Source organism: Barbus barbus (assembly GCF_936440315.1).
Source record: "Barbus barbus genome assembly, chromosome: 45".
Lineage (NCBI taxonomy): Eukaryota > Metazoa > Chordata > Actinopteri > Cypriniformes > Cyprinidae > Barbus > Barbus barbus.
This window is the reverse complement of record NC_136723.1, coordinates 6,023,864-6,042,983: the sequence shown is the minus strand read 5'-3', so window position 1 is coordinate 6,042,983 and position 19,120 is coordinate 6,023,864. Positions and strand designations below refer to the sequence as shown.

The 19,120-nt window shown below is 38.8% G+C and overlaps 1 protein-coding gene across 1 annotated transcript in view; it reads left to right on the top strand.

Annotated features, from left to right (window-relative positions):
• LOC306863857 (spliceosome-associated protein CWC27 homolog) overlaps positions 1-17,923 on the top strand; it is a 53,066-nt gene extending 35,143 nt beyond the window's left edge. Inside the window, exons 12-14 of the mRNA XM_079407418.1 lie at positions 8,571-8,680; positions 9,990-10,102; positions 15,805-17,923. Coding sequence (XP_079263544.1) covers positions 8,571-8,680; positions 9,990-10,102; positions 15,805-15,967 — 386 coding nt within the window. The 3' untranslated portion in view covers positions 15,968-17,923. The remainder of the gene's footprint in view (positions 1-8,570; positions 8,681-9,989; positions 10,103-15,804) is intronic.
• The last annotated feature ends 1,197 nt before the right edge of the window (positions 17,924-19,120 follow it).

Below are 19,120 nucleotides of genomic sequence, written 5' to 3'. Positions count from 1 at the left end.
AATAGCATCACGCAGTTGCTGCAGATTTGTCGGCTGCACATCCATGATGCAAATCTCCCGTTCCACCACATCCCAAAGGTGCTCTATTGGATTGAGATCTGGTGACTGTGGAGGCCATTTGAGTAAAGTGAACTCATTGTCATGTTCAAGAAACCAGTCTGAGATGATTTGAGCTTTGTGATATGGTGCATTATCCTGTTGGAAGTAGCCTCAGAAGATGGGTACACTGTAGTCATAAAGGGATGGACATGGTCAGCAACAATACTCAGGTAGGCTGTGGCGTTTAAACGATGCTCAATTGGTACTAAGGGGCCCAAAGTGTGCCAAGAAAATATCCCCCACACCATTACACCACCACCACCAGCCTGAACCGTTGAGACAAGGCAGGATGGATCCATGCTTTCATGTTCTTTACGCCAAATTCTGACCCTACCATCTGAATGTCGCAGCAGAAATCGAGTGGCTATTTGAGTTACTGTTGCCTTTCTATCATCTCTAACCAGTCTGCCCATTCTCCTCTGACCTCTGACATCAACAAGGCATTTTTGTCCACACAACTGCCGCTCACTGGATATTTTCTCTTTTTCGGACCATTCTCTGTAAACCCCAGAGATGGTTGTGCATGAAAATCCCAGTAGATCAGCAGTTTTTGAAATACTCAGACCAGCCCGTCTGGCACCAACAACCATTCCACGTTCAAAGTCACTTAAATCCCCTTTCTTCCCCATTCTGATGCTGGGTTTGAACTTCAGCAAGTCGCCTTCACCACATCTAGATGCCTAAATGCATTGAGTTGTTGCCATGTGATTGGCTGATTAGCAATTTGTGTTACCAAGCAATTGAACAGGTGTACCTAATAAAGTGGCGTGTGTGTGTGTATGTATATATGTTTGTGTGTATATTTAAAAAAAATTATATATATATTTTTTTAGATATTGTTTATTTCTTAAAAACATTTTTAATATATATATTTTTTTTTTATTAATCGACATTAATTTATGACCGCATATAGTATACTAACATTAAACTGTACACATTCGATCTGTTCATTTTCAACTTAACAAAATGCAATGATAATTCTAAATCACGTTTAAAACTGAACTTCAGTCCTCACATTTTAAACTGTCCTCGTTGATGTTCTGCCTCTGTTAAAGTGAAAGTTGGCTCTCTTGCCATCTAGTCATCTGGTCCCACCTCCTAATCTCAATGTTTGGGTTTGAGTCCGCTTCTCTAGTGTTCATGTGTCCACAGAGGCTACTTCCAGCTTTGTATTCAGTCCTGAAAGCAAACACATTCCTTCCCTCTCTCTAATAACAGCAAGCCGCTCTCTTGGCATCTGGTATCTTATTTTAGGAAGAAGCCAATTGTCTCCTCCGCAATTCAGCAAGCAAACTAGAAGACATTTGTACCTTTTTGAATTATTATTTTCGACAGACATCTCTTCGGTTTTCAAGACATAAATTATAGCATGTTCGTCTAGTCTGGTTTTCTCTTTCTTGGCATGGCTGTGATTTGTGATAGCCAAAAATAAGAGAGACATGCTAAAAACACTGTCCGTTTTATACCCACCCTAAATGATGTGGCAACATTCTTTCTACCACTCGGAGATATTTATACAGGTTATGCCTGTGCGCACAGGGTGTTTTATTTCAATGGCGCCTTGTCAGTCAAACACGTTGATGTGCAAGAGAAATTGTCAGAGCGTAATCTTATAAAAAGATGTAATAGCCTTTTATTTCTTATCAAAGAATTTCAGTGCATTTGTGTACTTGCACTAGATTCACCACCAGTAAATATCAACATCATAGTTTTCATTTTTTTTAAATAAAACTTTTAGTTGGCAGCTGCGAATTGGTTCACTAAAAACAGTAAAACTGTAATAATGTGAAATATTATTACAATTTAAAGGAACCGTTTTCTATTTGAATATATTTTAAAATGTAATTTATGTCTGATCAAAGCTGTATTTTCAGCATCATTACTCCAGGCTTCAGTGTCACTTGATCCTTCAGAAATCATTCTAATATGCTGATTTGCTGCTGATTTACTATCTATTATGATTCGTGCTCAATTATAAATAATGATTCTCATTATTATCAGTGTTGAAGACCATTTTTGTTGCATATTATTTTTGGAAATCGTAATTTTTTTCAGGATTCTTTGCTGTATATAAGATCCAGAATAACCGGATTTATTTGATTTAGAAATGTGTAGCATTATAAGTGTATTTACTGTCACTTTTGATCCATTTAATGCTTCTTTGATAAATAGAAGTATTAATTACATCTTAATTAGATCTTTTCTTTGAATGTTTGAATGGTAATATTCACAGTTGACAATATGAAGCAGCACAACTGTTTTCAACATTGATAATAAGAAGAAATGTGTCTTGAGCAGCAAATCAGCATATCAGAATGATTTCTGAAGGTCATGTACATTTACATTACATTTTAGTCATTTAGCAGACGCTTTTATCCAAAGCGACAATGGAAGCAATCAAAATCAACAAAAGAGCAATGATATGCAAGTGCTATAACAAGTCTCCGTTATCTTAACACAGTACACGTAGCAAGGCTTTTTAAATTATATAATAAATAAAGAGAAAACGGATAGAAGGCCGTGTTAGTGTTAGAGGCCTTTTTTGTTGCTTTTTGTTAATTGTATAATAAATAAAAAGAAAACAAGAAACATTAATTTATAATTTTTTATTTAATTATTTAATTTATTAAAATAGACAGCAGTTCTTTTAAATTGCTACACTTTCACAGCATTTTTTTTTTTTTTTTACTGTATTTGTTTTTTATTTTAAAGAAAATAAGGGATCTATTGAGAGCAACAATTTCTAAAACGTTACAAAAAAGCAAGCAACTCTGTAAACAGGCCTTTGTAGAAGGGCCTTAAAGAGAACCTTTTATGCCCCTTTTTACAAGATGTAAAATAAGTCTCTGATGTCCCCAGAGCGTATATGGGGGAAGTCGTGGCCTAATGGTTAGAGAGTCGGACTCGTAATCCAAAGGTTGAAGGTTCGAGTCCCCGGCCGGCAGGGATTGTAGGTGGGGGAGTGACTGTCCAGCGCTCTCTTCACCCTCAATACCACGACTGAGGTGCCCTTGAGCAAGGCACCGAACCCCCAACTGCTCCCCGGGCGCTGCAGTATGGCTGCCCACTGCTCCGGGTGTGTGTTCACGGTGTGTGTGTGTGTGTGTGTGTGTGTGTGTGTGCATTTGTTCACTACTCACTGCTGTGTGTGTGCACTTGGATGGGTTAAACGCAGAGCACCAATTTCCAGTATGGGTCACCATACTTGACAATACGTCACGACTTTTTACTTTACTTTATATGTGAAGTTTTAGCTCAATATACCCCACAGATCAATTTTTATAGTTTGTTCAAATTGACACTTTTAGGGTATGAGCCAAAACGCGCTGAATTTGAGTATGTTGCTATTTTCGGTAGCCTACATTGTTAGGATGATTGTGATCCTCCACGCAAGTTATGGTGGTGTTCTGAACACCAGATTAACTGTGTTCCTTCTGATTAAGCTCAGATCTTTAACATTGAGTTATACAGTGTAACACCCAGCAGAAGCTCAGTTCTTCCTGTGCTGACTGATAGGCCCCAGTTACTGTAGCTTCAAGAAGCCTTGAATTCATCCCCTCGATCTTGACCAGCAGAAGGGAAATAATCCACCTCCCAAATGACGAGTTGTTTGTCGTCCCCATCAACCCCCTGTTGCCGTTTGCTTGATTTGTAGCTCGTTTTGGCCCGAGTGACAGGAGAGGGATGGAATGTTGTTAGAATAGCCGTCAAACTCAAAGACAGTACTTAGCAACACCAGCTGGAGTCGATGGAGTGTGCTGCTGTTGTAGGCCCTGAGGGTGCCATCATTCAGCAGGCCTGAGAGTCGTGGTCTGCAGCTGGGCCCGAGCGCGAGCGTTCAGCAGGCCGAGTGGAAGGCATCACTTTTTGCTCACATAAATCACAGAAAAGGGTTGTTACCAGCGAGGACTTTTCAGAAAGGTGATTTCAATCACAGCTCTGAATTTGTGGCATTCATGCGTTGAATGTCTGTGTAAATGAGTAATTGCATGGTTTGAGTAGCTAATGACAGCCATTCTCTTCAAATAACCTGTTTCACTCAAACTTTAGTTACTCAATTAAGTTCCACTCTACCTGAATATTACACCTCGGGTAAGTCCGGCCCAGAAATGCTTTCAACTCAAGGACAAGATGTTTGCCTGTCATGGTGTATCAATGGGATCTAGTTCAACAGGTTCTCATGTCCTGATAAAGTGAAACATCAATCACAACTAACGATACATTTTGTAAATGACCAATCTAACGATTATTAAAATAATCATTCAACTGTATTGGTGATTAATGTTACAATTATTCAACTCCTCTACAATTATTCAGATCTTGTCAATTTAACCATTTTAAAACAGCATTTAATTACCATCACAGCAATTTAATGTTAAAAGGACCTACCTGAATGAATGAATGAATGAATGAATGAATGAATGAATGATGCATGTATATAGCACTTTATTGTGTATTGCTGTACACCCAAAGCGCTTTACAATCATTTTTACCTCCTTTTTTTCTCCACTCTCTTTTTAATTGAGCCGGATAGTAACAATAGCCTCATAATAAAATATACTTAAAAATATATATATTTAAATGACCAACTTTATTAATTGAACTGATTAAAGTTGCATCTTCATTTCTGGTCTGGTAATTTTGTGAGATCAAAAGACTATTAAACAGCAAAAAATAACAACAAAAATATGAACATACTTCTCAACATTTTGCAATGTAATATTAACTATTTGGCCCCAAACAATGCTATTTGCAGCTTGTTGAACTTTTGAAATGTTATTTCTGAGTCAAGCAGTATATTCATTCACTGAATATCTGATCTTTGAATATCTGAGTAACTGACTAGTCTGATTTTAAATTTTATTCTAGGTAATTTTATCATATTTAAAAAAATTGTTACAAAGACAGTGTTCAAAAGTTTAAGGGCAGTAGGTTTGTTTTTTTAATGATTCGAAAGTCTCTTAAGGTCTCTGCACACTGAGTCCGAAATTTTCGCATGCGTTTTTTCGCATTCGCAATCTTAAAAATTTGTCACGCACAGAGACCTTGCACACTGAGTCCGATGCGTTTTAATTAATCCGTTGCGAAAAAAATCGCAAAACTATACAAAATGTCTTCTAGCAGTGAGGATGATTTTGTTGTCCTCTCTCTTTTTAAAAAAAGAAAAAGGAAATATTGGGTCCATCCAATCCTTAGATTGCGCAGAGAGGAAGGTTCCACCTCCTTATCAAAGAGCAGCGGGATTATCCCGAGAGATTCAAAGTTTATTTCATTATGTCAGTGCCTCAGTTTGATACTTTGCTAGCGATACTGAATCCACATATTAAAAAGAAGACCACCAATTTCCGTGAACCAATTTATCCCGAACAGAGACTGTCTGAGGTATGGATACGCCCACAGACACACACACACAACAAACTGCTGCATCGGAAAGGTGCGCGCCAGGCATAAAAAAAAATAGGCTTCAGTAGTTCTTTATATTCTGTATCTTTGTATTCCGCAATTTGTTTGTCATAAAGTGCTCTGTGCTGCAAGACGAAGTGTATTAATTTCTCTGACACTATTTTGTATTTTGGCTTTCGCTTGTACGGTGGCTCTGAATTGTCAAAACACCTTCTCAAAGCATCTCAAAATGCTTTATACGGATGCGAAAAAACGCCAAAAATCGAACCCGATCCGAATTTTTTTTTGACGGACGAAAATTTCGGAGGCAGTGTGCAAACGTGATTGACAAAACGTGAGGTCGTATTTATTTTTCAACGTGCGAAAATTTCGGACGAAAAATTCGGACTCAGTGTGCAATGGCCTTTAGGCTCATCGTGGCTGCATGTATGCAATCAAAAATAAATTTTTCTGTTTTTATATTTAAAACGTAATTTACTCCCCTGGACAAAGCTGAATTTTCAGCATCATTACCCCAGTCTTCAGTGTCACATGATCCTTCAGAAATCATTCTGATTTGCTGTTTGCGGCTCAAAAAACTTGAATAATTATTGTCAATGCTGAAAACAGTTGTGCTGCTTAATGTTTTTGTGGAAACTGACATTTAGTTTTTGATCTTTTGAATGAATAGAAAGTTTTTAAATAACAGCATTTATTTGAAATAAAAATCGTACTCTGTTACTAACGTAACCTCGGTTCCCTGAGATACGGGAACGAGTACTGCGTCGCTAGACGCTATGGGGAAAAACTCCTTTTTCTCCGAGGACTGAGGACTTTTTCAATCACGCAGAGTGCAGTGTGATATAAAAGCGAACCAATGGCTCGTCAGCGGTGCGGAGTACGAGTGAAGTATCGTTAGGGAACTTTTGTAACATTAAATACTGTCGCTTTTGATTACTTTAATGCATCCTTGCTAAATTTTTTCAGAAAAAAATCTTACTGACCCCAACCTTTTCAACGATATATCATATATAATATAATTTAGTAGACCTTTTAAAGAAAGTTAATACTGTTGCAGCAATATTTATTTCTGATTTATTGCCATGTATGCACTGCATAGACAAACTACTCAAAGAATGTAAAAGTTCTTGTACTTTGTTTTAATACATGTTTATTTCAGTCCTATCAAAGCTGTATCTTTCACTGTCTGGACAGCGGCCATGATAAACATGCTCTCAGCTCATATTGGCAGCCCTTGTTTTATAGATTTGAAGAGGTAGAGTGTTCGGTTCTCTACACAGTCAATGCGTTTTAATAGTCTTTGGCTCATTACTTTCTTTCTGTCTTTCTAGTTTTCTATTAGCTCATGCCACAGACTAAACATTTTCAAACACAGTCAGTGGCTCTCAGACGAACGTATGGCACGCTCTCTCGGTTGCTGAAAAACAAATTTCCAGCCTCTCTGCAGTGCGGTTTTCAGTGCACCATAAATACGAAGAATAAACAAGTGTTCCATTTGTGAGGGGAAAAATATTTTTTGTTACTTGACAGCGCTAATGTGAAATAAATCACCCAGATGTTGGAGGCTCAATCTGATGTAGTTTGTTCCCCTTGAGCTTGTTGTGGAGAAAGCGTTCAGTCATAGTTGCCGTGAGGGCAGGTGTAGTCGAAAGAAGCTCTGTACCCACCGGGGCGATCTGTGACATCAGCGCCCTCGCCGTCTGAGCTGGGGAATTTGCAGTGGCACATTAATGCCTGTAGACACCAGTGTCAACAGTCAAGCCTTGATGTTATTGACTTTTCCAATTCCTGCAATTCTGGCGTGGGATTTGTAGAATACACTTTATTTTTAGGCACCTTTCAAATTTGTGCGTATGATTAGGAAAGAATTTTATATGACCGTTATATCGTCTTAATCCTCTTGCAGGAGACAGGGTTTTTTAATGTAAGCATTTGTAGTAGGAAGCTCATTTAATTGGATAATACTTTGTTTCAGCATTATCTGTACATCACACGATGAGCTGTTGTCCGAGGTTTGTTTTCATTTGTTTAAACATTGTAAGAGTTTAAACATTCCAGTCCCAGAGTGCTTTCTTAAACCAGACAGAAAAAGGTCTAATATTTTGGGGAAAAAAATCATATTTCAAAGAAAACAAAATATTAAGTCTAGCATTTTACATTTATACATTAGCAGTTTGCTGACATGTAGTTTACACCTGGATAATTTTGCTTGGACATATTGATTTTACCTGCATATAGAAAATGGATTTACATAACATCTAATAAAATGCAGTTACAGCAAAATACATATGATGATTGGACATTTCTGAATATTGTTTTATTGAATATTTATTAAATATTCACATCTCTCCCCATTATAAAACAAATAGCTTTATATAAATTCTGGATGCATTGCATTTAAAGCCATTATAAAAAAATGAAAAAAAAAAAATGCTTATGCTGCAAAAGGCCATCAAATAAAGCTGTTCTAATATCATAGAGGACATGACAAAACTGTTTTATTTCATTAGAGGCTGACATTTGCCATTTCTCATTCTCTTCTGTCTTTTTTTCCCTTATTTTGTAGTGTTCGCTCTGACTATTTTGAAGGATGGGAGAGCCTCAGTGTTACATAAAACACATTTTGATGTGTTTCCCATTTCATTTGTTTAATCCTTTCAGTATATATGTCTGTATATCACATGTGTTTCCTTATAATTTGAATAAAATCCATCTCTTTATAGCGCAGAAAGTCATTTGGACTGCAAAAGTCATAAATTTTGGCCTTTGCACTGATGAGGGTCTTAGGACCTACATTTTGGCATTGGCATATGATTATTCTTGGAAGGAAGTGGCCCACAGGAGCCGTCATCTTCATCTAAGTTTATAGCAGTATAAACTTTATGTATTTCATAGTTATATCCATATGATAGTAATAACTTCTGCTCTGGAATTCGGCTGTTTTTCTTTTCATGTAAATCCTTTCAAGTTAGTCACACTACTACATATAAATTAATAGACCGATTGATCCCTGAAGGGAAGTTAATTTCTCTTATCTAGATTGTAATCGCTCTTGTTTTCTCTCAAAGGTGACAGTAAGCCGACCAGTGAGGCGGTGACAGAGTACCTGGAGAGCAGGAAGAAGTATGAAGACATGAGGAAGCAGAAACTGAAGAAAGGTTCCGGCCGAGAGGCTCAGGTATGTCTTAGCTTCAACACACTAAGATTTTCTTCAGCTCTTATAATGGTAAAGATTAGATTCTGGCTTATTCCAGCTTGAAATAAATGACCAGTTTCTTCTTAAAGGAACAGTTTACCTAAGAATGAGAATGCTGCCATCATTTACTCAAGCTCCAAAACTTTTTGACTGACTTCCTTCTGTGAAACACAGGAGAATTGTGTGCTTTATTGCAAGTTCAAAGTCTAAAGTCATACTCGGTGTGACAAACAGAGTGACATTTTATTTGTTATTTATTGATAATGCAATATTAATACTAAATTACTTCAAATGCACAAAACATGAAGCACAAGACTTATTATTAGTTTATTTTGAAACACTAAATATAATGGTAGAAGACTGGAAAAAAGGCAAATTCTCCCAAGCGTCAAGAATTCAGACAGTCGACATGTCATAAATATTGCCATTAACACTAAGAAAAAATGTGTAACAGATCGTTTCTGCAGATGCAAACAGTGGCAAATGATGTGTTTTTCTTCATATGACATTAACTTTGGCTGTATGTAGTTAATTTTACATTTCCTTCACTTGTTTTCACTATTAAATATCATAAAGAACAAGAAGTGCTAATTAAACCATTCGCTTTTTTAAAAGATTCTATCGTACTGTATTCCACCGTTCCTTTCCTTTGTGCAAATGTTGAGAGTTTTGTTTGTGGGCTATCATTCAGAATTTGCAAGCTATTTGTTCATGCGGTCTACCTAAGAGTCTGACCACAGGCTGTTAGTCGATTACCTGTTGTAAGGTCAATTTAATTATTCATAGCTAAGATTTGACTCAAGAATAAATCGAATGTCACTGCTTGAACATGCTGGAGGGCATGCCAAAATTTTCAGTGAATGACAGTCTGTTTCAGCTGTTTTTGTCCATACAATGAACATCAATGGAGTCCCAAACAACACGGGACCTTATTTACTTTCATTGTTTGGACACACTGAACATTTTTCAAAATATCTTCCATAGAACCCAATACGAAATGTAGTGCCTCACAGATGAATCATATGAGGATTCAAAGTACAAAAGTTCAATATAAAGTAGAAAAATATAAATCTTTCACACTACTCGAACATATATCATCACAGAAAAGATTTATTTAGATCACTCGACCTTCCTATTGAATAGAAGAATGGAAGTCATACGGGTTTGGAATGAAATGAGGGCGATGACAGGATTTTCTAGATGAATGGTCTCTTTGAATATGCACAGAGCTTTTTTTTTTATTCAAAAACACCCGAAAGTCAAAATAACACACTTTCTGTTGCCTCTAAAGACACTCGCCCTTTTGGAAAGCTTCAAATCCAAACTATCATCTGTGATTTCGGAGTCTCCTAGTGTTCCAGAGGAAGACGTCGAGGAACTTGGCGAGGATGACGATAAGGGCTGGTGAGTTGCTTTTACTCGCTTCTCCATTCCTACAGAGGTTTAATGCACTGATGGACTTGCAGTTGTCTGTGATCAAATGCATTCTCAATAACTCGCGCCTCATTGGTTGTCTCAATGCACAGCTACTGTTTCGCATTAAGGTAGCAGAGCTATTTATTTGGACTAACATAGCGAAACGTTCATACCTCTCTCCACATCAGGCACAGCTGCTTGCCTTAAGTGTGCCTGAGCCACCTCGCTCTCCAGCCAAGTAATGCGTTTGGCTCTGCAGTGCGCTGACACCATTAGAACAGTATGCAGTGTTTGTTTTTGCTGCGCTGCAATAGCCACTTGTGGAGAAGTAGTTTTCTCAGCTGACTTATGCCCAGATGGAACGTGTCTCACCCACCGAACGCCAGACAGGTCACGTCAACCTGCAGTCAGACGCGTACTGTCTTTTTAACAGACGCTCATTACGGGTGCCAGCAGAACCAGCGCCCGGTGATAAACCATTGTTGAAATTTTCCATAACACCAGCATATGTTTTGGATATAGGCGTGCTGGTGTCCATACCAGGCTTTTTAATCAGCATAACCAGCAAGCTGGTTTATTTATTATATTTATTTTGTCATTGCATTAACTTTTCCAGGGTCCAAAATATATATGACGTGTTAATGTTCAGTGTCTAAGTCATGTAATTGTTTGGCTATATTTTTAGCCATGAATTATTAAAATATTTTTCCAAAATGGTGCCTGTGCCAGTGACTATGAAAAACTTAGCCTATATATAGCAAATAAAATGCAAATGCAAAAAAACAAATTCCAAATAATGTTCAGAAAAGTAGTCTTTATGAATGGAATAGTTTTTTTTTTTTTTTTATTATTATTTATGATCATATAATTTTATTTGGATTATAAATCATTTACATTTTTCCCAGTGCTTCAGCTTATCCCTTTACACGTTTACCCCTAACATAGGGCAAGTTGTACCACTTTTTATCGAAAAGTTATATATTTTTTGATCAGTTATCAACACTTGCTTATAATTTCAGTTGATGGCAGGTCAGGTATTAGTATAAAGTGGCACATCTTACCCCACTCTTCCCTATGGATCATTTTCACAATATCACTCACTACTAGGCGTTCTTTCGGACATTGTTTATGTCATGAGCTGTAACAACTGCCTAGTCTGTCTGTATGTCACTGGAGACATTCCAGTCCAACAGCGTACTACGAGATTATGAAGAAAAAGAAATGATTACCATGTCACAGCGGTGCTAGATCATTAAATCACACACACCACTCACTGAGCAAATATTAAGTCTGTTCGGTTTTATTTTTGCTCTCTGTTAAATATGAAGACTAAACACAGCTTAGATTTTCCTTTTGGCATCCTCTAGATTATTTTTTTCAGTCCTGATCTGATGGGACCGTTTCCATGTCGGGCCGAGGGTGTTATTGACAGCTGAGTTCTTTGGCTAGGTTAACATTTATGATGCTGCAAAATGAATCAGGCTCCAGGGAGCATCAATCTTAATGCTGTATGCAAGGCACAAAGTTATAGCCCTGATTGTGCGCTTAAGTACACAAATAGAGTATCAATTAGAAATGTTTCAGTTAGATTCTGTTTTCTCCATAATCTTCCTAGCACATGTGATGAAGATGCATGCGTTTGTAAGTACGGCCTCTGAGATGGCAGTAGGTACTTAAAAACTGATTTTGCTCATCCACATTTATGGCTTTCAGTTTGAAAGATGTGTTTTTCTATTTAATGAACACTGAACTTGATTGGACATTACTGTGATTCATAGATACACTTTATTTCTAAAGCCCTGCCATGACCAATGCGTCACACGGCACTTCTAGTTTTTCCGAGGATTACGGGAAGCAGACTGGTAAATCATTCTGTTTTTTCGGTCTCGGTTAAAAACGTATTGCCTCGGTGGTTTGCTTTTTTGGGTCCCGCACTAACGTATACCCTATCCATTTATACAGTTCGTTGAAAACCCAGGGTAGTTTTCCGTTAGAAGCGTTTGAAGTGACTCTGCGGGTTGGATGTGGTGCGTTTACGCTTAACCGTTTGGTAGATGTCCGCTGCAGTCGATTCGCACTTTTGCAGGAAAACCGTAAATCACAATCAAACGTAAAGAATGTGATCGATTGCATGCCTCTGCGGAGAGTAATATCTTTATGCTTGATTGATTATCAGTCTTAATGGTGTGTGAGTCCATGCCGCAGCCGCAGCGGTGACGTGCTGAGGATAAAGCGAAGATCTGTCAGACCGTCGTCCTCCCTCTTCACGCCACAAGCCACCACAGGGAAATGAATGGACACGGTGTGTTTTTCTCTCGTATTCGCTTTTCATTAAAGACCTTGAGTCTTTATCTAAATATATGCACTCAGATGCTCCAACAAATACCACATGTGAGCATAAAAGGGGGGCGCCGTCTGAGCCCATGTTTCCTATCAGTCACTTCGTCTTCAAGATGGACTGTCATTGCTGTCTAAGGACCCCCACGACGCTGGGACGTTCTAGGTCTGACTCCAGAGAGGAGGAGGGACGGGAGGCCCCCAGTGCTAGAAAAACAGCAGTGGGAAGTCTGTACCACTTTCTGAACGCCTGTTGCACCCCACGAACGGAACATGGGTTACAACAGGTCAGACACTGGAAGTCAAGTCTGGGCCAGATTGTAAACTATTCCATCTGTGTCTGCGTCTACAAAAACCCCTTTTCACCCAGGAGCCCAGGCCTCCGCTCCCGCTTCCCCCTCTTTCACAAAAGCGAAAGAAAAATAAATTCAGGAAAAGGCTTCCGAGGCCCTCGGCATCATGGCGGGAGCCCCTCCCTGATAAGAGCCCCAATCAAACGGTGGGATTTTTGCGCAAGCCATAACTCTAGGCGTGGAGTCCGACGGGCTGTCATCACCGAGACTGCTAGACAAATTATCAGAGCCGGCTGCTTTACGCGACGGGAGTCCTGCGGGTCTGCCAGAGTATAGCCATGACATTCTAGATGAGCTGTCACATCTCCTACGGACTTCAAATGGAGGCAAGCGCGCACACACTCAGCCGAACACTTAAAAATGGGCTCGCACGCACTCGCAGACTCTTTATGCGTCTCTTTGGCTGAATCCAGGGGTTCTGCGATGGCTCAAAAATAGCTGCGTGGCGGATTACTTAACAACGCTCATAATTTTAGAGAGCTGGGTTCCATTTTTGGTTCCTTCATGCATTCGTCTTGACTCGGACAACCGGTTTAATTTAAAAATCTTCCTTCAGCTCCTACAGTTACTTCCTGACACACTTCTGCGAAACCACCAAAACTTGCACCGTATTGAATGACAGCTGGGAGTCGTTGAATTATTGAAACGTCTCATCATGTCTTGTTCTTTCAAACCAGCCCTGGGCTTTGGAGGCGAGTGCGTTTACTATGATACCTGCACCGCAGATTTGGATTTGTGAAGGATAGAGTCTTTCCAGAAATTCTGACCTTCACCAGAATAGCTCAAACAGGTGTGGAATGTCAGTTCCTTAAGCATCTTTCTTTGGTTTAGATGAGACCCCAGAGAGCCATTCGACCGTGTCCGTGATGTATAACAATGACCTGTTTCACCCTTCCTGACGTTTCTTTGAGGTTCTCTCCATGTCTTGATTCAGACAGTTCCTCTATAGCCATCATCTCAGACTTAAATGTAGGTCAACAGAGCAGAGGTGAGATGTGTGGATATGCACCACATCCTAGGCTTACTCCAAAAACAATGCCCTAAATGTGACCTCAAACAGAATGAAAATCCATTCGTCATTTACACCCGTCGTTCAAAATTTGTATGACTGACTTGCTTCTGTAAAGCACAAAAGAAAATATTTTGAAGAACACGTATGGTGAAAGTTAATGGGGAGCAAAGCAACATTGGACCCATTAACTGTGATTGTAAACATTGATGGGTTTGGAACAACATTAGAGTAATTTCTCTTTAAACATCTTAGCGTGTACATCTGAAATCATAGAAGCTGTTAGTAGAACCACTCAGATATGACAGAACTGTAGCTCTGTGTCCTGTTGGCGTAGTGTAAACTGTGTCTTGGATTGGGCTGCAGTCTTCAGGAGTCCTCAGGAAGCGACTTTTGCCAGCTCTGAGCTCTTCTTTCTGATGCTGGCATTCAGGAATGCTCCTTGGAATGTTATTCTGCCTGCCAATCACCTGCAGCCCTGCCGTGAGGAGAGAGAGAAAAAGCATTACTGAAAAAATGCAATGTAGATGAGCGTGTGTGCTGTATTATTGAGACCTCTTTCTTGGGGCATCGCTATAGAGGCTTAAGCTGAAGATCAGTCCTTCGGTTAACCCTACCCTAGTCCCATGCATACTGCTCATGTATACAATAATCGCAAATACCAATCTGACTGGTTTGCTGCTGTGCTGAATAGGTTTGTCTCATGCAAATGTTGTAATAAGACATTCAGTCAATTAACTGGTTACAAGCCAATTGCATGTGTTTGTGTATTTATTTTTACCGCTAAACTGGCCAATCCGTCACACAGTCACCTGTCAAGTCGTGCCCTAATGGATAGAGAGTTGGACTTGTAACCTGAAGGTCGTGGGTTCGAGTCTCAGGTCCGGCAGGGATTGTAGGTGGGGGGAGTGAATAACCAACGCTCTCCACCCTCAATACCATGACTTGTGCAAGGCACCGAACTCCCAACTGCTCCCCGGACACCGCAGAATTGGCTGCCCACTGCTCCGGGTATATGCTCAGTACTGTGTGTACACTTTGATGGGTTAAATGCAGAGCACAAATTCCGAGTATGGGTCACCATACTTGGCCACACACCACTTCCCTTTCCTTTCCCTATATATATACAGTCATTGGCACAGTATTGGCACCCTTGGTAAATATGACCAAAGAAGGCTGTGAAAATTAATCTGCATTGTTAATCCTTTTGATCTTTTATTTAAAACATTCCCAAAAATCTAACCTTTCATTGGATAAGAATTTAAAATGGGGGAAATAAATGTTTTTCTTTAATATACATTGGCCACAATTAACGGCACCCTTTTATTCAATACTTTTGGAAACCTCCATTTGCCAGTTTAACAGCTCTAAATTTAAGGTTTTCTGACCCTGAGACTCAACCTTTTTCTGCAATTCTCCAGCTGTGGTCCTTGGAGAGTCTTTAGCCACTCAAACTCTCCTTCTCACCGTGCATTAGGACGATATAGACACACATCAGAGATATTTTACTCATAAGAATTTATAGGGGTGCCAATAATTGTGTCCAACGTGTATTTGAGAAAAACGTTTATTTCATAATGATATGTCCCCCCCCCCCATTTTATATTCTTATTATCCAATGAAAGGTTAGATTTTTGTGAATTTTTAAAATAAAAGATCAAAAGGATTAACAATGCAGATTAATTTTCACAGCCTTCTTTGGTCATATTTACCAAGAGTGGCGATTATTTTTGGCCATGAGTGTATATATTGATTGATTGATTGTTTGCACCAATCACAGTGGGAATAAATGACAGATTTTTCATTGTTTCCTTAAACATGCTTTGAAACGGGCTTTTTGTGGACTCAGCATAGATGGAAGTCTGCTCTGATTCAATCTGTTCCACTGGGAAATTCCCAGCACTTGTAACTCTGATTTTGATGATTTAGTGTCCCGTGAGCTGTGCTTTGCTGTTCTTTTGAACTGAACTCTGTTTCCCCTTGTGATTTAGGATGGCCCATGTTCTGCACTTTGATGAACAAACCAGAAAGGTAAAAGATGCCAACATGCAGGATGAAGACACGTTCGAGATCTATGATCCACGCAACCCCGTCAACAAGAGGAGACGAGAGGAGAGCAAAAAACTCATGAAAGAGAAGAAGGCCAGGAGGTGAGACTGCAGCTAAAACCAAACTGCCCATCTGGAGTGACTCCTACCATTAGAAATGGTGCAACATAAGGTGGAAAAGCATTTCTAGCTGAGAAGAATTCACTGTCCAACTACACAGACCAACTAATCCTAAAACTGACATCAGTCATAGCAACATAACTGAAGCCAATACAAAAAAAAACTTATGAGGACTTATTTCTGGACTCCCATTGCTGATAATGTTAGAGCATTAGTTTGTTAGACAAGATTGTTGGGTCATGATTGGTTACTATATGGTGTGAAAATACATGCATTGATCCAATATTGTAACAAAATTCATTGCATTGCATAAAAATGAGCTGTAATGAAAATAATAATAGTAAATATGTTGCAGATGCTCTCAGACACAGAATGTGCAAGATTGAGGAAATGCACACTTTAAATGAAGAATGTTTTTTGTTATCAAGTTGTTAGCAGCCCCAGTTGGAATATTTGGAGAATATACTTAAATATGTGCTTTAATACGCCTTTACTTGATTGTGTTTTTTACATAATCGTTTAATAGCTAATCATTTCCACCCCTTCTGGATGACATTTATAGTTACATTATCGTTTTGGTATATTTTCGCGATACTCAAATAATTTGCGCATATATTGTTTGTTTTTGAAATATAATTGGTTCAATAATAATTTCAATGCAATGGCAGCATCTCATATTTCTACTTCGTATCATCAGCCATGACTGCCATCGTAAAAGAGAAGCCGTGAAAATGTGCGAAAGCTGGATCCACTCCACATCTGCCCTGAATTGAGCAAGTCCGAACCTCAGAGTTCAAACTGTCCATTGAATAACAGCAGTAATGCAAGACACACATGTCCGTCGTGAAGTAAACCAGAGTCACGCTTGACTCATCCTGCAGACGCACATCAATAAAATACAATCTGAATCATAGTTTGCACTGCCAATTTTTATTCTCCAACCAAAACCGTCCCATTTGTTTAAAACTGTGGCAAGATAATAAACAGTGCCTATCATTTTTCCTATCGTTCCTATCGTTCACTAATTTTGTTACCAAAGAGCCGAGTCCATTGGCGCTCCTGATGATGCCGGCTGACTGTGGTTTGGTCTAAATGATCTACCACGAGTGAGAGCGACCAGCAGCGCAGTTTGGCCAGCGTGCAACCTTTTACTGCTCCTCTGGGATCACGCTTAAATTTTCATATGGAACAGGAAGGAGAGTTAATGTTACACCATAAGAGCCGCGTGGCCAAAGCCGCTGCAAATTTAAACCAGGTGAGACGCACCAAAGCCAGTGCAGCTACTAGCGCTCTGACTCGCTCTAGTGTGCCTCTGTCACACGGACACTTTTATAAAACCACTGGGTCTGCGATTTCAACACATCATTACACCACGTACACATTCAGGGCAATTCCCAAACATTACAGGGACTGATCTGATGAATTATGGTGGATGTATGGAAGGAGAGTTGCTGTCTGTAATAATAATAATAATAATTTAGAAAAAAAACTCAGTGTAAAAAATAGACTGTTGTCAATTAGTAATGATGTCAATAAGTATTATGTAGTCAAACGAATTAAACAATCATACGACTGAATGAGCAACATTTTATAATTTGTTTAAAATATTACACTGAAAAAGGCTTTGAAACTATTTTCATTCAGAAATTGCTAGTACACTTCACATATAATTGCAAAGAAACAGCAAGCTAACACACTGAATAAAACATAAAAATTTTGAAAGACTGAAGTGGTATTTTCTTGTACAACGTACTCCAGTAAACTGTTTTATTTACAGCTTCAAAAAATAATTGTGTATAGTCTGTAGTATATTCAGCATGTTTAATGTGTGACTATATTAAATATGTTTGTGCTCTGAGCAATTTCCTTTCTTGTGACAATTTATTTCTTGTTGACAATTGAAACCGCAATTGTAGATAAAACTTAAAGGGATAGTTCACCCAAAAATGAAAATTCTGTCATCATTTACTCAACCCTCAAGTAGTTCCAAAACTGTATGAATGTCTGTTCTGCTGAACACAAAGGAAGATATTCTGAAGAATTAGGGAAACAGAGCAGTTCTGGGGCACCATTGACTTCCATAGTATCTTTTTTTCTTACTATGGAAGTCAGTTTAAATTTGGGTGGAGAGCAGAGTATTTAAGTCGCGCACAGAACATAAAACTGATGGGAGCGGCTCTGATGGAAAACTGACGTATCGAAAACTTTCAGATGACACGCAGCTCATTTCTCCATCACTGTAAGTTACCGAAATCACACAAAAACACGCACCACCCGGTAGATGCGCATTTGTGCAGCAGAGTGGCTCTCTCTCGTGCTGTACGACATGACTAGTTGTCCAGTCCTGTTCCGTTCACACAGCGTGTGTGTTCTGAGAATACGGTTGTGAGTCCTGAAAATTTACAGGTGTGAGTTCGGTTACAGAATGCGGTTGTCACGCCTGTAAATAACCTAACTGTGTGTGAACGTAACCGTATTAAGGACTCAAATACAGGACTGACAACTGCATTCTGCTGCTGTGTGAACGTGGCCTCTTTTTAATTCAGTTCAACTGTGGCTACGATAATAAAGATAACAGTTAACTCATGGGCAAAATACTTAATGCATAATTTAATTTAATGTTTTATATACATATATTTAGAAAATTTCCAAGATGGATTTTAAGATGTATTTTACAAATATTTCATGATTTTTTTTATTTGTGTATCTTTTCAAAAAGAACCAGGATGTGCTGTGTTGGTGCTGAGACTAGGTCTTGGTCATGCATTTGACTTTATATCTGAATTTATTTTATTTTATATTTGTCATCATTTTCAGCTTTACTTCAAAGTGCTAATTCACATCAGCTCTTTTGCAGGTGCCTGAAGAACCCAGAAGTCACACAACTGAGCAGTACTTAAAGAATGCCATGTATAGTATAGTTTTACACACACATTTTTAGCAGATTAACCTGGGATAAAGGCAACAACAACTTGATTTTGTGAACTCTTTAAAGGTCCCCTGAAATGCTTAGAAACACGCAGCGTTATTCTATGTGTTGACGTCATTTTCAGGACATATCAAGCAGCCCTGTCCCTTTTTAAAATAGCCAGTAGCGTTCGTTTACAGGTGCATCTCAATAAATTAGAATGTCGTGAAA